The following is a 16539-nucleotide window of genomic DNA, read 5'->3' as shown; positions in this document are numbered from 1 at the left end:
AAGATATATTTACTTTTTATTAACTTGATCCTTGGAAAATAAAATTGTTACATCCAGAACTTACGTCTATTTTAGCCTTGATATAGTACAGAATCATAAGAAAAACAGAAAAACACCTAAAAGCAGCACAATACCACTCCGATCGAATTCCTATAAACTATGAGAATTTATTCTATTATTTTTTGGTTTATTCTTTCGTTTGTTAATAAACAAAATAAAGATACTTTTAGTCTTTTTGAATCCTATTGATTTCGATTTTTTTTTTTTTTTTTTTGTTTCTTTCAGTTGCATGTTCTGTACTTGTAATTGCAGAGACGCGTATAAGTGTCTGGTTCTTGTTATCTAAAGCAGAAACTATTTCCATTAATTTCCCCATTCCCCAATCGACGGAAAACGTTCCAAACGTTCAAAAAGTGAAAGTTCGACAAATCGCTAGACATTCGTTTTGTTCGATTTTTTTCAGTTTTAAACGGTTTAAATCATAAAAAATGAAATATGTGTATTCCTAAGTGTATGTACAATTACAAAGTATCATTATTTCATAGAAGAAGTTGCCAATTGATTGTAAAATTGCTTTGGAGCATGAACTTTTCTCAAAGAATCCAGAAAATATTGACTTCTGACATTTCGCTAGACATTTTCAAAAAGACGTAACTTTTTTGCTTGTACTGACAATTTTATCAAATGCCGACGTAGAATTGCTGAAAGTATGTACGTTTTTAGGAAATATTAATCGGAAAAGAATATTGTGTAAATAAGTTCTTTCATTAGTAATCAAATTTGATTACTGAACACTTTTAGAAATCTGACCATTTACCAACACTTTCATTTTTGCATTGAATATTTTTTTTGTCTAAAATTAACGCAGTATCGATTATTATCTCAAAAAGCAAACATGAAATTATTATTCCATGCAAAATTTGGCGAATTTCGTACCCTCTGCAATAGCGCAATTCACTGTTTTAGCTTTTTTAGACCGACAGTGTGTTACAGATGACATACGGAATTTTGACTTTTTTATGGGTCTTTGGAAAGTTCAATTGATTATAAGGAATTGGAAGAACCATGTGCGACAAATATTCAGAAATTATAATTTGTTCTGATTCCAACAGTATACAGCTTTCACATAAGCATAGTTTTGATTGTTTTCAATAGTCAGTTTAGATAGGTGTGTTTATTTTTTCAACACAGTCGCACTAGCGTGCGTAAGGTCACAGTTTACTAATTAATAAACATAACTCAGTTGTTAGATTGTTCAACGATAATAGATATCTAGAAATACACGTGTTCAAATTCGCTGGGGAACCCAATTTCTCCACATTTTTTTCAAACAAAATGCTATATTTTGACAGTAAATCAATGAAAAATACTTGTCAAATAAATCTTACAAAATAAACTCCTTCACACAACTCAACATTCAATGAAAAAAGAATAGTTCAAGGGTATAAGCTAAATAGATACTTAGTACAAATTAAAACTTTTGGTTCATTCTGCTCCTAACAAAAACCACATGAATATTATAAATACGAACAAACTTTTTTTCCATTTAATACAGGTTCAACATACGGATCCTGCCGAAACTACAGAAATTCCTATAGCGTTAGTGTGAATAAAACATCTTGCAAACTTGGGAATATTACCCTTACGAAAATATATTATAATTATCAAGAACATTTTTGAATACATACTATCTAACACTAAACATTGATCAGAATCCGAAATGATCCAGTGTTCCAATGAAGTCGGTTTCTTTCTTTGTATAGAAATTACAGATAATATTGAAGCTATTTCTGCTTTCGTCATCATTAATTATTCTTTTGAGTATCATTGACATATTTTATTTTTTATTTTTAAGTGAAAATCCTGGCAAAGTTTTAAGAAAATCAAATAACAGTAAAATCAAAGTTAACAGAAATAAAAATAACAAATAGAAAGCATGTAGGAATGAAGAAAAAAATACAGTGAAACCTATTTAAACCGAAGCCTGAGTAAGCCGTGGCCTGTTTACATCATAAGCATTTTGAAGTATCTTCCTAACAATTTTAATCATTTTTAACCTTGATATACCGAAACAAGTCCGTAAGTGGTTTGCCCATCTTTCACTGTAGAATCAACACTGGCTCCACCAAAAACTCCGATTGCGACCACAATACGCCGGCAAATTAAGTATTATTGTTTCGTTTGTTTGCTTTTCCTTGCTTATGCTGTTTTATTTATGTGGAATATGGAAGGAGAAAACTATGAAACTAGATAAGCGGCGGATTCATTGTATAACATTTAAGCAAAAATGAACAAAATAATTCATAGCCCTGAATCAACCCCTTTACAATTTCCGAATCCAAGCGACCTGAAGAAATAAATTTGTCATCATGGTGGAAGCGGACACAACAAAACAGTAATCTAGTTTCATGGTTGGGCTGCAAAACCATACAAATACATGTACACGTGTTCTTATTTTGAAATGGCCATATAAACAGAATGCTTTATTAACTAATGGTTGTAATATAAGCGTAAACCCAGTAAAAAAATAAAATGATAAAGTTTTGTAGTAGTGATATTGAAAATAAAATGACAATTATTTTGATTTTTTGCTGTTAGTGTCTTTCAGGTTACTCATTGTAGTGCGTAGCATCTTTGGAATGCCTCTTCAGATTTATTCATTGTAGTAGTATCCGTTTTTGTACGTATTCGGAATGCCTCTGACTTTATATTTATTGTAGTCATTACCAGCTCTGCCCCATCGGTTTGCCTCTTGATCTTTCTTTGAATCCGCCATTAATTCCTGGTATCTATTGTTATCAATCAATCTTAGTTTGTGTTTTACGCTGTACTTGACTTTATCTGTCCATTCTCGAGCATTGCTAAAAGAGAAAAAAGTTGATTTCCACCATGTACAGCAACGTCAGAAACCCATGGTACTAATTTCCGTCGATGCATGCACCGTTACAATAAAATTTGAATACATGCGCGATGTGCGTGTGATGTTTTTATTTTGTCTTGTCTCTATGTACCAATTAACATATACAACTATATGCGTCTTTATTTTTGAATGAAATTAAGTAATCAGGGACTTTAAACATAAGTTATGTTGAAAAGACCATTATTTGATCTTTGCATGGCTGATTTGCTCATAATTTTTTCAATAGAATCTTAGAAAAATGCAGTTTTTGACAGAGTAATCTGCCTTTGAAATTTTCATTTTCAGTGCATTTCAATGAAATTGTAACTAAATGGTCCAGCATGATATGGAAAATTTTGTATGTTTTCCTTGACGGTGCAAATAGTCAAATTACACTAGCAAAATTATGGTTTTTTTTCATATCATGTTTCACCTACAGACACAGGTGGAAATGGAGAGCATAAGTTCCGGAGAGTGGAACAGTGAACCCTCTTTTATGGAACCCGTTTTGAACCCCCTTTCAAAATCTCCGGATCCTACCATGTTAAGGATGTTTTCTATCAACCTTTCGATTACCTCATTTGTGTATTCGAGACTTTCCTTACTAATTTATCATTCTGTAAATCTCACTCTTCCATAATGCACCAAGTCGCTACTGAATATAGCCAGGGTTATACAGGCAAAAACATTTTACGTCATTTTTACCTGAATCGAGTAAGTAAAATTTGTGACAGGGTCCATGGGAAATTGATGTGAATCGATTTCTATGAGTTTCTCACAGATGAATAACGCTAATTTCATCTGAAGTTGGGCAATATTAACCTTTATAACCCCTTTTTGTTACCACCTTTTTCATTGTTTGCTGCATGGCTTTCAACGATTAGTAAACAAGACTTACCTCAGATGTCTAGCTGCAGCAAGACCTCCGCCTCCATGTCTAGCTGCCAGATAGTTTGCCTTGGAGTGGTAGTACTTATCAGAATTTATCACATTAGCTGCCCTCATTTCCCTGTAAAAGATTATGAAGTTTGTATAAATGCCCATTTCATCTTGTGTCTGTTTTATGTTTTTGGTATGTTTTGAAAACACAGAAATACATCTTCGTTGGGTTAATTCACATTTCTTGTTCTAGTAAATACGTTATATATTTATGTATTAAGGTTTTATCTACTCTAGATTTATGCCAGAGCAAATTATTATTTTCTAATTTCTCCAACATGATAAAACAACATATACATGTACATGTAACAGTAATAAGTATTAATGTACCCATATGTTTTCAACATGTCCCTCGTTCCTTTTAGGTATCCTTTGGTCCAGCGGTACCCATTTCTGATACGAGACCCAATTCCTACAACAAATAATTATGTTAGATCGAAATATATGTATCCATTATTCAAATGTGACAGTAAAACCCCTTAAGATAGAAACTACTCGACGAGAAGGGTCGTGCAGCAGCCCTGACGTAAATAAATTTCCAAGCAACTTTTTTTAAAACGCAGTGTGATGATTAATTTTCCGCGAGATGTCCCCGCCATTCTGTATTTTCCCATTTGCTAAAACGGGCATGAAGAAAATTCTAGTGTTCTTCTAGAAGCCCTTCTTTACGGTAAAAGGGTATATTTATTCTCATTCAGTAAATTCTACATATCAACATATATTTTTTCTCTTCACTTTTCAGAGAAAACTGATGAGTCAGATTTAAAAGGCCAGTTAAAAATCTACATTATATCGATTGTTTAATTCATTTACACCATCCTTGTCGATAGAAATCATCTCAATTTTTAAAAATGACAAATTGAAATAATTTACCTCTCCACCAGGCATCAGTCCCATGGAAATACACACAAATTAGTAATATCACCAGAATTGACACATGCTTCATCACGAACAACAAAATCTGGAAGTATAAAAATTATGTTTAAAATCTCGTTTTAGTACTAACCTTTCATCGATGCACTTGCACACACACAGAATAAAGCAAATACTAGATAAAGTTAAATCAAAGTGCTGAGGCACTGAGTCAATGAAAACCTCATAAATATTCATGTAACCAAAATGCAAGCTTAAAAAACGATAAAAAAAACTTAGTCATTTTAAAAAGAACCATCTGTTTTAATGAAATGCATATCAATACTGCTTGTTTATTAATGCATTAATGGATCTTCTTTTCTTTTATTGTTTTTGGTATTTCTGGCTGTGTACGTTTATGTCCTCAAATTTCTTGACACTTTACACCTAAACCAGTATTTCTTCAAAAATATGATCTCCACTGTGAATTACTGACTATCAGAATTATATGGATTTTCAAAGTAAGAAAAAATCCACACTTTGAAATTTCGGGTTGGAGATGCATGAAGTAGAAATGAATCCTGTGGAGTAGTGTAGCTAGGACCTAATCTAAGGGAGAAATGAGCAAAAAAACTTCTCCTTGTTTGTGCTCTCTTTGACAGTGATTTGTATTAGATTAAATGAATAAATATGTCAATATTGTTAGTTTTCAAACAGAATTTACTAAAGCTTGTCCTTGTCATTGTTGTCTAGATTAGGCCATGAGTTGAAAATGTCAAAACTATACACTTTTTACAATAAATAATTACCTTTCTCTAGGAATTTTTCAATTCAAACAAGGCTACAAACTCTTGTTATCAAAACTACTATGCAGTTTAAAAATTTTAAAAAATTTTGGTTGTACCTCATATATTTTAGCAATTTAAGATTCCACTCAAGATGGAAAGTCAAGGTTAAAGAGATGTAGTGAATACAAGAAATATTTTGTCTTTCTTTATAACAAATGCACTTTGAATATAAATCCATCTTTTCTACTTTCCAAAACAAAAAGGTTACTAATGAACCCATACCCCATGAGTACCACTTTTAAGTCGAATCATTGTTGCGCTTAAGCAGAGTCTTTTATACCTGTCTGCCCTCAATAATGTATGTCCATTTCTTTCATTTTTTTCTGCATGATTGTTTCACCGATATGCATTATATTAAAACACAAGTAACTCTTAAGTTTTGCCAACAAATAAGTGCTACGAAATCAGACTTCATATTTGTAGTTTTTATTAAGAGATGTTGACATGTACCAGCACTTTGTTTCATGCCTAAATAGTGCCCCAGCGCAATAAAGGGATTACCACTGAAAAGAAATCAAGCAAAAGATGATAACAGTGCCTTTGATAATTGCAAAATGTTACAATATGTAAATGCATGAAAATATACATGTATTTTAACCATATCATATGGAAGTACAGAAACCTCCCCTTGACGAGAAATATTCTTACATGTACATATAATTGTGTGCAAAACCAAGCAAAAATAGAGGTTGGGTGGTTTGTCCCAGGTTTTTACTGGTTTTTAAGCCACCTAGTCAGTACTGGTTGATTGAAATTTTGCAAACAGTACTTCTGTAGCATTATAATTTCTGTCCTGCATTAAAAAAGGTAATACAATAAATATATATTATATTTTAGTGTTCTGAAATGTTATTCTTGAAATATCTCTATCAGCTGTCTTAATTAAGGAAAAATACACACTTCTTTCTCTAAGATAATTCAAATTTATCTTGAATAAAACATAACAAACTTTACAAAATGTAGTACCGTGTACTTCGTGAGCACATCTTTGTTTCAATAACTGTTAATAACAGGTAATATAAGTAAGAGTAGAATAAATTACTTTTCACCTGACGGACAGGTGGTCATTGTTATAACCAACATCCTCTCATAACCAGGAAGATCATTAAAGTGGTTTGAAGTAGTGAGTTTAAAACAATAAATTAAAGCCCTTTCATGTACTAGACAAAACTTCTAAATACAGAAACCGGAAAGTTTACTAATGATATTGCTTTAGGCTAAAAACCACTAATTCCACTTTCCATAGGCTTCTATGCTAATTTCACAATATTCAATGGCTTCTCTGGACTTTACCTTAACTTTAACCTGCAGAGGACTATATATCAGCATGATTCTACATATGTCAGCTCACAATCCTCAGAATGGCATGTGGGGTTAGCAGACTTGCAGTGCAGTACTGGTCACCGGAAGTGAAGGGTCTATAAATAGCATGGGAAATCCCAGTGTTTTCACAAGATAGGGGTATATTTAAAAATCATTATGGAGATTAGGCTTCACATCACAAGAAGCAAAATGCACCTATAAAATGTACAGAAATGTTTTTCCTTTCAGAAACTGTTTAAATTTTTTAAATAAGATGAGAACTTTTTTTCACAGCACTATGAGGAACAGGAGTAATTTCTGCGTAGGACTATTTTTGCGTACGTTCCAAATGCTCATTGGTTGAATTGGTGGTCTGTAACCTAAATTTAGGGCTTCTCCCATATATTGTTTCTAGTTACCTGATGATTTATAATGATGCCCCCCCCCCCCCATTTCAAAAAATATCTGGATCTATCCCTGTATGTTGATTTGTTTATAAGCAATTAATGTCTCACTGTAAAGTGAATAACAAATTTGATACATGTATTATTATATTACAAATATCATAATTTCATATATGAAATCTTTAATTAATACTGTACTGCATATGCCGGTAACCATAGTTAGAGTACATGCACATGTATTTTTGACGTTTTCAGTATAAATTTCCTTTTCACAGACATACAAATGTAAACTACAAATTTCGCTAAGACATATGACAACTGTTTTTCAATGGCAATGTTTACAGTAGACCTATCACCAGTTCCGAAAATTTTGAATCATTGTGTGCATTGGTAGTATATGAACAAACTTATGTATACCTTCACTTACCTAATACATTGTACATGTATGAATGTCCCTGAAAATCAGCTGTTAGGAAAGGTCTACTTTTGGGTCAAGGTGTGTGATATATGGTATGCCATATACCCGGTAGGTCTAAGGGTGTGGTATATGGTATGCCATATAGGTCTAGGGGTGTGATATAAGGTATGCCATATACATGTATATGTAGGTCTAGGGGGTGATATGCAGTATATGATGCATACTTTGTATGACTAAGGGTGCGATATAGTCCAGCGGTATGATATAGTGTATGCGATATATATGTAGGTCTAAGGGTGTGATATACAGTATGCCATATAGGTCTAGGGGTGTGATATACATTTGTACAGTATGCAATATAGGCCTAGGGGTACTCGAGATAGGTCTAGGCTTGTGCTTTAGGGTATGCAATATATGTCTAGGGATGTGCTATAGGGTATTTAAATCACAGGTCAGCCACAATGATAATGATTGAAAATTTGAGAATTGGGCAATTTCTAATACAAAAAATATCATCAAATCGTTTTTAACGTACTTAGGAATATTTTCAGCAGTATTGTCATCAGCGGGGACTCTTTATGCTTTAAAAGTTTTTTTGGCTACATAAAATACCTAATTTTTACTAGATCCCTCTTTTTGATAGATCAACTACTGAATGTGATAAATATGCCACATGGCTTCATTTCCCAATCTAATTCAGATTAGATTTTAATTGCTCCCCTTTTTTCCTTTGTCGCATGACTTCATGTGACATAGAAAAAAAGGGGAAGCAATTAAGGTCTAATTTAGTTACATTGCCTTACCTTTGAAACAGACATTGTTTATGTTTCTGCTTTCGAAATCATATTAATATAACAATTCCATTATTCAAATGTTTATTTTATAGTTTAAATACTTCATATTGTTTGCTACATGTGCATTTGTATGTTTATTCATGTACATGTACACATTGCTTGCATTTTTAATTCCTGGGATCACAAAAATACCTGTAATTTACAAATACTAGAACACTTTCTCAAACCTTCAGGGCTCATCTGGCATGAAAATTATAATTTTCCCTTAAAAAGGTGGGTTGCCAACCCCCCCCCCCCCGCACCCTCACTGTAATCATAAACATTAAAACTATACTTAAATTGCAGATCCGAAAATCCGTTATTAGAGGCTATCGACATTCGCAATAGATTTTTACAGTCATGACAGTAGTCTATATTTAACACCTTGGTAAGATTGACAAACAATTAACAATTTCAAACCTACAGGACCCTCTTGTAATGGTAGACATTAACAATATACCAACAACTCAAACAGTGTACATTGCAGAAAAAAAAATTCGTCATTAAAAACTTTGCGTTGCGGTTGGCTCGAATAACCAAAAACCTCGGTGTTAACCGAAAACCAGATTGAAAATCCGAAAACATCAATAAAACACGTTATTGGGTGGTATAATTGTTCACTTTGATATTTAAACACACTTGCAAATAAGTTAGTATTCCAGCACTTTCTAGATACCTAACGAAAGTCCGTAATAATCAATATGGCGTCAGTACTTTGAAATTAGTCACTTGTCCTTCCGACGCCATATTGTTTTCGGTTATTGGAGGTACCGTGTTTGTCCTGCGTCATGTCAATTAGAACAAATAGTCCTGCTCGCTAAGACAAAATTCAAATAGTTTAAGATAAACACATAATCATAGAAATATTGCAATTCAACAAATATTACAAAAGCTTTGATGTCATAATACTTCCATCTCTTACGAAAAACAAAGCATCAGATATTGATCGGCGGCGGAGCGATATACTAACGTAAATTTGCAAGGTGGAAAAGGGGGAGGGTAAAGAGAAAAGATCGCGGAATATTTAGGCAGTTCCATTTGGCAATATCCACTTCCGGTTAAATCCCACTTGCCGACGATCTCTAAGTCAAGTTCAGGCTATAAATAGCCTTCCTTGACAAAAACCGTATCTAAGCTCGGCAAGAAATGTGTCCGACTCAGGGGCGAGTTCAAGCATCCTATACGGTTACATAATATTATTAGCTAGACATCGACAATCAAAATTATGTAGTTTATGTTGTTTTTATGATATTTGTTATATTTGTGTTGATTTCCATGATTTATTATATGACTGTGACCTAAATTGTATGACATAAGTTTCCGGACTACAGTAATTGATTTTGGATTTATCTTCACGTATACTCCTTGATGTTATTTAAAGGTTAGGAATTGATTGTGAGTACTTTTTGGGGTAAGTAAGAAGGTTGATCGGATTTTGGGAAGGGGTAGTTGTTTTTGTCATTTCATTTAGACATATATATATTTCTTGTTAAATGATTCTCAGATATTGTGCTAGATTTCATTGAGTTGATGTACTGTCCTATGTTTTTTTTTCAGAATGGCCCATTGAAATTGAAAATGTTCCATTGAATTGAAGGGTAAGGGGGCCATAGTCCCATTGGCAAAATTTTAATCCCAATCACTGAATAGAGTAGGCATTTTTGAACGTTTTAAAAGCTTATGTCGGTTTTAAAATCTGCTGTAATGTTGTTTTTTTTTAATGCATCGACTTCACTTTTGAACTTTGAACTTTGTTGTGTAACGCAACAGTTCGTCAATCGGCTAAGATCGACAAACTTCAAGCGAAGTTTCGATATGCTCTATTTAAAACCGTAATGACGCAAAACAACCCGAAGACTACTCGTTTCTCTGCAATATAACAGAAAGTTCAATGATAACCGATCATTTCGTCTTTTAATGTAATTAAAACTTCCCGCTCTCATAAAAGCAATATAAAACACACGTAGAACACATGTACACGTATGGTATTAAGAGGTACATTTTGATCACGTATGAAGCTAGAATTGACGGTTCTACGGTACCGATCAGCAGCATATAGTGGTGTAGTACATGTGATATATAATTATGTACGAATGTACAGGGTGCAAGAAGTCGGTAACAATATTTTCGTTGGGATGTAATACTTTGCACAATTACCTTATCTTTTTCGACTATCTAAATCGAATTAACCCTACAGGTAAAAATCGAGAACTTACACTTTAAAAATCAAAGACTGAAGTCTTCAAAGTCGCTAATCGTCAAATATTCTATGCCACTGATTCCTCCTCGTTACAGCCCTAGATTAATCCTACGAGGAGGAATGACCCGGCCAGCGGAAGCTAAATTTCATATAGCCTAGCTGGCCGAGTGGTCTAGGGCGCTGGACTTAGTGCAGGCGGTGTTGCCATAGATGTCACAGCGGTACGAGTTCCGAGTCCCGTGGAGGGAACGACCTAAAATTTGCATCGCAAATTTGACAGTTCTAACATCGTTGGGAATTTTTCAGACCTTTCTATATGTTTACACATCTTCCCTGTATCAATATGATCCGATGGAGCAGTGTAGCGAATAGAGTCGTCACATTCTGAGACGTTTGTATATCAATTGTAATGAGCCCCTGTGTCGGAATCAGAAACTGGGTAATATTACATTAAGTTCATTGCTAATCAATCATTTCATCTTTGAATGTAATTAAAAATCCCCGTTTTCATACAAGCAAAAACACACATAGAACATATGTGTACATGTATGATATTTAAGAGGTACATTTTGATCTCGTAGGAAGCTAGAATTGGCGGTAAACACGGCAGCGACCAGCAGTATAATGTGGTGTAGTAATATATAATTATGCCAAACATATGCGAATGTAAAGTACTGAAATTATGAGTGCAAGTCGGTAACAATATTAGCGACTTAATGATAGATAATATTTCGAAGTAACTATAAATCAATCTAATTACAAATTTCATACTTAAATTGTAATTTCGCGTTTTTTACAAGTGGAGTTCTATCGATTCATTTATCACTGTCCTGAACGAGCCCGGTTTGGATACTTTTTACCTAGTTTCGAAAACGCAACATGGCAGGCGGGCACATTGAAGAAAGGTAGGAGGTGTCTTGTATATCTTTCTGGTACGACCTTATGCATACTTGTAACTGCTTACAACTGTAACACACAAACAGCAATTATATTCTATCTCATTAACAATACTAGTATACGGACGAAAATGCCTTCAATCTCAACAGAACATTGATTGAAATCTTGTTTATTGTGAAAATAACGAAATCAAGCGGAGGGTCGAACATTCTTCCCATCATTTCATCTTGTTTGTGCCCATATTTTTGAATGAAACCGTTGTCTATGATAATTTTATTCAGACAAAAATCATTCCCGTATAAAAAATTACAACAGGTAATTAAATATAACAGATTTATGGTGTTTACAAAATAGACAAGGACCTGGTTTAGATTAATTAATCATTCAGTGACCTTGACCACTTTTCATTCGAAAAGTTCCCGGTTTAGATAAAAAAAAAAAAGAGACCCGGTTTACACCTTCCAGGTTCTGAGGACCCGATTAATATACCGATTCAAATAATGGAAAACCTTCATTTAATTGTTTTTACAATGTACTGAAAGTGCGATTGACAGCGAAGAAGCTGATAAAGATTCCAGCTCTGTTTTAGCACAAGTGGTGGAAACTGTTACACTAGGCCAGCACTCCACAGTATTGTAGAACTGCCTAATTTTGGTCTTGTAATCTGATGCTTTGTAACATTTATCACTTTAAAAAAATGTCAAGCATCTGTAAATCTATATATCTAGAAATAGCTCTAGCCAAGGCCTTCAGGATGCAGTAAAAATGTTCTGGAAAAAAATTACCCACAGCATATAGGGTTACCATAGAAACCATGCAAAAATATGCGAAAATTTGCAAAAAAGTTCATAAAATCAGGTTTAAAAATATCAAATTTCCCGCAAAATATCTGCAATTTTTATTTCATCCCCTGAAACTGTTCAAACTTTTTCCTTCGAAAACCCCTTCCTCATATGGGCATCGCCGGTTAGATTTTGAGCTATTTCACCTTGTAATCCACTTATTAAATTTAGCATGGTGAAAAATTGACTTACTTTCACTTTCACAATGAAGTCAAATTGTCATTGAAAAAAAGCCCCTTCAACATTGAAAATATATAAAACATTGCAAAATACTTCCAAAAGTCCCCTTTTTTCAGAAAATGTTTGATTAACAATAGATTCTTCATTTTTAATCACTATAGCAACCACCGGTTTCCATTTATGTCATTTTTCATCCCTAGCCAAAAGTGGGAAACTAAACTAAACTGTGGAGTGCTGGCTAGACTCTGTACTCCGAAACGCTCTCGAAACCACGTGTTTGTAGGTTACATAGTAGACCAGAGCGTCAACAGAGGTTTTCAGAACTCTGTTTCATGCATAATTAAGAAAGAGACATGACAAGTTTTCAGATAACAAAATATATAATAGAGGTTAATTGAGACTTATGTTTAAGAAGTAAAGATCAGACAGATCAAGACAATATATTACGAATTAAAGCATGCAACAAGTGCTAAAGGAGGCAAATAGTTGAATTTAGATGGGCGTGAATATAATGAGACATAATAACATCAATTTTTGTAATTAAGTTAGAATTCATATACAATTGATTAATTTCTTTTCGTTTTCATCATCATATCGTCACCCTTAGAAACTTAAATTTCATTAAAAAAAAACGTTCATTTTTGTCGGCGTATAAGATATCAGAACAGAAGAGCACAAATAAACGACGGTCGCAATTAATGGTCATGGTAGGTTACATATATACTGTGGTAATCAGACATATCGTCTCTTAAAGTAAAAGTCACGTGACTACTCAAGATCCTTAAAATGCAATTTTGGGGTCAAAACTACGCACTAGTTAATGGATTAGCTTTTCTTGAAAACTAAAGTAAGCTCTGTGCATACTCAAATTTTGAAAAAATCGCGAACTTACACTTTAAGAAATGACAAAATTGTTGCACCTAGTACCATAGAGCCCCGTGCAGGTCCGGGTGTTAAAAGAATAGGCCTGCAGCAGCACTAAGCTTGTCGTAAAAAGCGACTAAATAGTGCTCAGAACCCTAGCCGGGGGCTAGGGCGCTCTGTCCACAGAGCAACTGGGATGTGTGCCCCAGGTGGTTGAATGGGGTACCCCTGGCGTGTTACATGCTGGAGTTGTCAGGCTATAATACAGAAAACTTGACCGCAAACCATAGTGGTGCACCGTGTTGGGAAAGATGCCACGTTCCTCGCACGTTAAAGAACCCTACTGTGGTATTTTCCCGGAGTAGGAACCATAGGGCTCCGCCACAGGAGGCTAAATTGTCCGACCCTACCCACCTCTCCCTATTTCCAGTGGCAATCAAAGTTTGTCGACCCCATTGTCCTTGTGTCCCATCCCTTTTTCATTTCATCATCATTTCATGTTCATTTTATCATCAATTTCATGCTCTGGTCAGGTACCAGGTTCACTCTGAAGAGATCAGCTTTAAGGGTGCTGCTCATATGACGAAGTCTAGTATGGAGAATGTTAAATTTTCGTATACCACCAGTTTAGTATGCAGGTGGTTTTAAAATCGGATGTTGATTCTTTAGTACCCTTTTGACATTTTCAATTGTAGGTATGTTTCATAACCGAATGTCTAGGGTGTTCCAACATAACCTGGATGAAAACAAGAGGCTCCCAGGAGCCTGAATCGTTCACCCGGATAAAGTTTGTATTTGAAAGGCAATAAATTTAACCAAGAGTTGTCCAATGGTTTTGACTCAAGAAAATTTTGTAGGAATATCATGAGGATCATTTCAGCGATTGAAAGTTTCTTTCTATTTATTATAGTTTTCAAGGTATTGGCTGAAAATGGTAAAAAAACAAAAACAAAAACAAAAACGTCATTTTTCATCTTTCAAGGGCATTAACTCTTACAAGGCGTCCAATGACAACTTTGATCCCTAAAGACTTTTCAAGGCCTTATAATAAGGTCATTTCAGCAATTGAAATAATTTTGCTAAAACTATCTGTTTTGAAGATATATGCAAAAAACTACTGGCTGACCCCCTTGTTCTATTTTTAGTAACGGCGGCCATGTTTTTCGACGGATCAAAAATTCCCGCATCAGTTCTATGTAGGATACCCCAAGGAACATTCATGTCAAAGTTTGTTTCAAATTGGTCAAGTAGTGTCAGAGGACAAGATGTTTGAAAGAAACAGCAATAAATTGCAAAAAAAAAATGTCGAAAAAGGGCAATAACTCCAAAATGGCTTAACAGATTAACGGTTTTGGAGATACATGTATATGCAAAAACTACTGTCTGACCCCTATATACTATTTTCAGTAAAGACGGCCATGTTTTTCGACAGATAAAAAAAGAACCACAACAGTTCTGTGTAGGATACCCCAAGGAACATTCATACCAAGTTAGGTTCCAATTGGTCAGGTAGTTATCGACGACGACGGACGCCAAGTGATGGCAATAGCTCACCTGGCCGAAGGCCAGTTGAGCTGAATAGGAACAAACAAACAAAACCATAAAATAATACGCAAACATAGCAGTTGCATTCGGGTTTAAAATGCACGTGTGTTGAATGCAGAAAGTATATAATCTATCATGTACTTACACAAAACTGTAGTATAGGTTATCGGTGCTGTTGATTTTTCAGCAACCTCCGCTTTTGTAAGTTTGCATACAGGGAAGAAATTTGAATCTGTAGTTGGTTAGTTAATAAGATTAATAACCACTTAATGAAACGCTTACATAATTGGCTGGAGAAAAGGAAGTCAGCCCCAAGTAGTATAGATAATACACGCTTAGGTTAAGTTTTTATACGCTATGACCACTTTATATACGCATTTGAACATTGAACGCCGCATACAAATTGATTTCTTCTAACTAAACAAAAGCTTTATTTTGCGTGCAGTTGTTTAGTTCTTGGTGGTACTGTAAGACCAATTTTAATGATATGAAGCTGGCTCTTCCAATATTTTTTTTCAGTGAAAACGATATCCCTGCTGAAAAACAACACTTACATGTAATTAGGTTTTCAATAAACGATGAAAAATTCCTTATCCCTACACTGGGATTCTGCCTTCGACTGGTCCCTGAAACTATTACATCTAATTCAGTTACAAATTGTACTCACTTGTAAACAAGGATTGCTTCAATTAAAGTAATTAATGAAGCTTAATTTGCCATTCTAAACTTCCTTGTTGTCTTTTTGGATACCCTTGATTAACTGCTAAAGTTACTCGTAAAGCATATTTGGGGTTTCCCCTACAACAAGTTTGCCTAATCCTCTTACTGCAAGGACGTACTAACGGCAATTCGGATAAAAAGGAATGTACTACTGAAAATGATTTTTACTCGGAAGACATGTGAGTGGCTTCGAGTATTGTATGTATACGAATGACACAAGGGCTTCCGGCAGATAACTTCACGGACGGAAATGCTGTCTTCAAATTAATGCGTGATTCTCTTTGAAACTTTAAATATTTCACCGACATCCCAAATGAATGATATTTCAAACATTTTTAAGTGTTAATTTTCAGCTAAATATTGTCGAACTGGTAAATCGAAACGCTAAACTATTTTTGCCGCTAGGCCGCGTAGTAATTTCACAGCAGATAGTTAAAAGCTATCCTGGTTCCCGGGACTACTGTATAATATGATCGGGAACCAGTCTAGTTCAAAGCCAATACAAAAAAAAGAGACTTTATGTGGAAAGTAAAATCGACAAACATCGATATATGGTATTGAAAATACAGTCTGACATCTATGTAAACATTCATAATATGAATTTTTCTGAACAATAAAGCCTTTTTTTCATACACGTAAACAAAGGATTTGAACAATATTGGACTTTGAAATCGGAAAAATGCCGTCTCAACCCGCAAACAAAAGTGGAAAAGGAAAAATGAAAAGCTTTTCTGACCTGTCTTCTGTTTTTACAGACGCATGTGCTGATTACAGTGACAGTGACGGAGACCCCGTT

General features: G+C 34.4%; 1 protein-coding gene across 2 annotated transcripts; it reads right to left on the bottom strand.

The window, feature by feature from the left end:
- Positions 1-2470: 2470 nt before the first annotated feature.
- Positions 2471-15926, bottom strand: LOC148613501 (serum amyloid A-5 protein-like). 2 transcript variants are annotated; one of them, XM_088586823.1, is made up of 5 exons: positions 15691-15926; positions 4712-4799; positions 4169-4250; positions 3798-3908; positions 2471-2861 (listed from the first exon to the last, which is right to left on the bottom strand). In XM_088586823.1, exons 2-5 carry the CDS (start codon positions 4782-4784, stop codon positions 2654-2656), a joined length of 474 nt encoding a protein of 157 aa, XP_088442949.1. In that variant the 5' UTR covers positions 4785-4799; positions 15691-15926; the 3' UTR covers positions 2471-2653. The 2 variants fall into 2 exon arrangements, with proteins under 2 accessions (XP_088442949.1, XP_088442948.1); XM_088586822.1 differs by lacking the exon at positions 15691-15926 and adding an exon at positions 15169-15312.
- Positions 15927-16539: the final 613 nt, after the last annotated feature.

The sequence above is a fragment of the Perna viridis genome, chromosome 6 (assembly GCF_037379345.1).
Source record: "Perna viridis isolate PV_CMFRI_1.1 ecotype Kerala chromosome 6, ASM3737934v1, whole genome shotgun sequence".
Taxonomy (NCBI): Eukaryota; Metazoa; Mollusca; class Bivalvia; order Mytilida; family Mytilidae; genus Perna; species Perna viridis.
The sequence above is the reverse complement of the archived record's forward strand: the minus strand, read 5'-3'. Positions and strand labels throughout refer to the sequence as shown.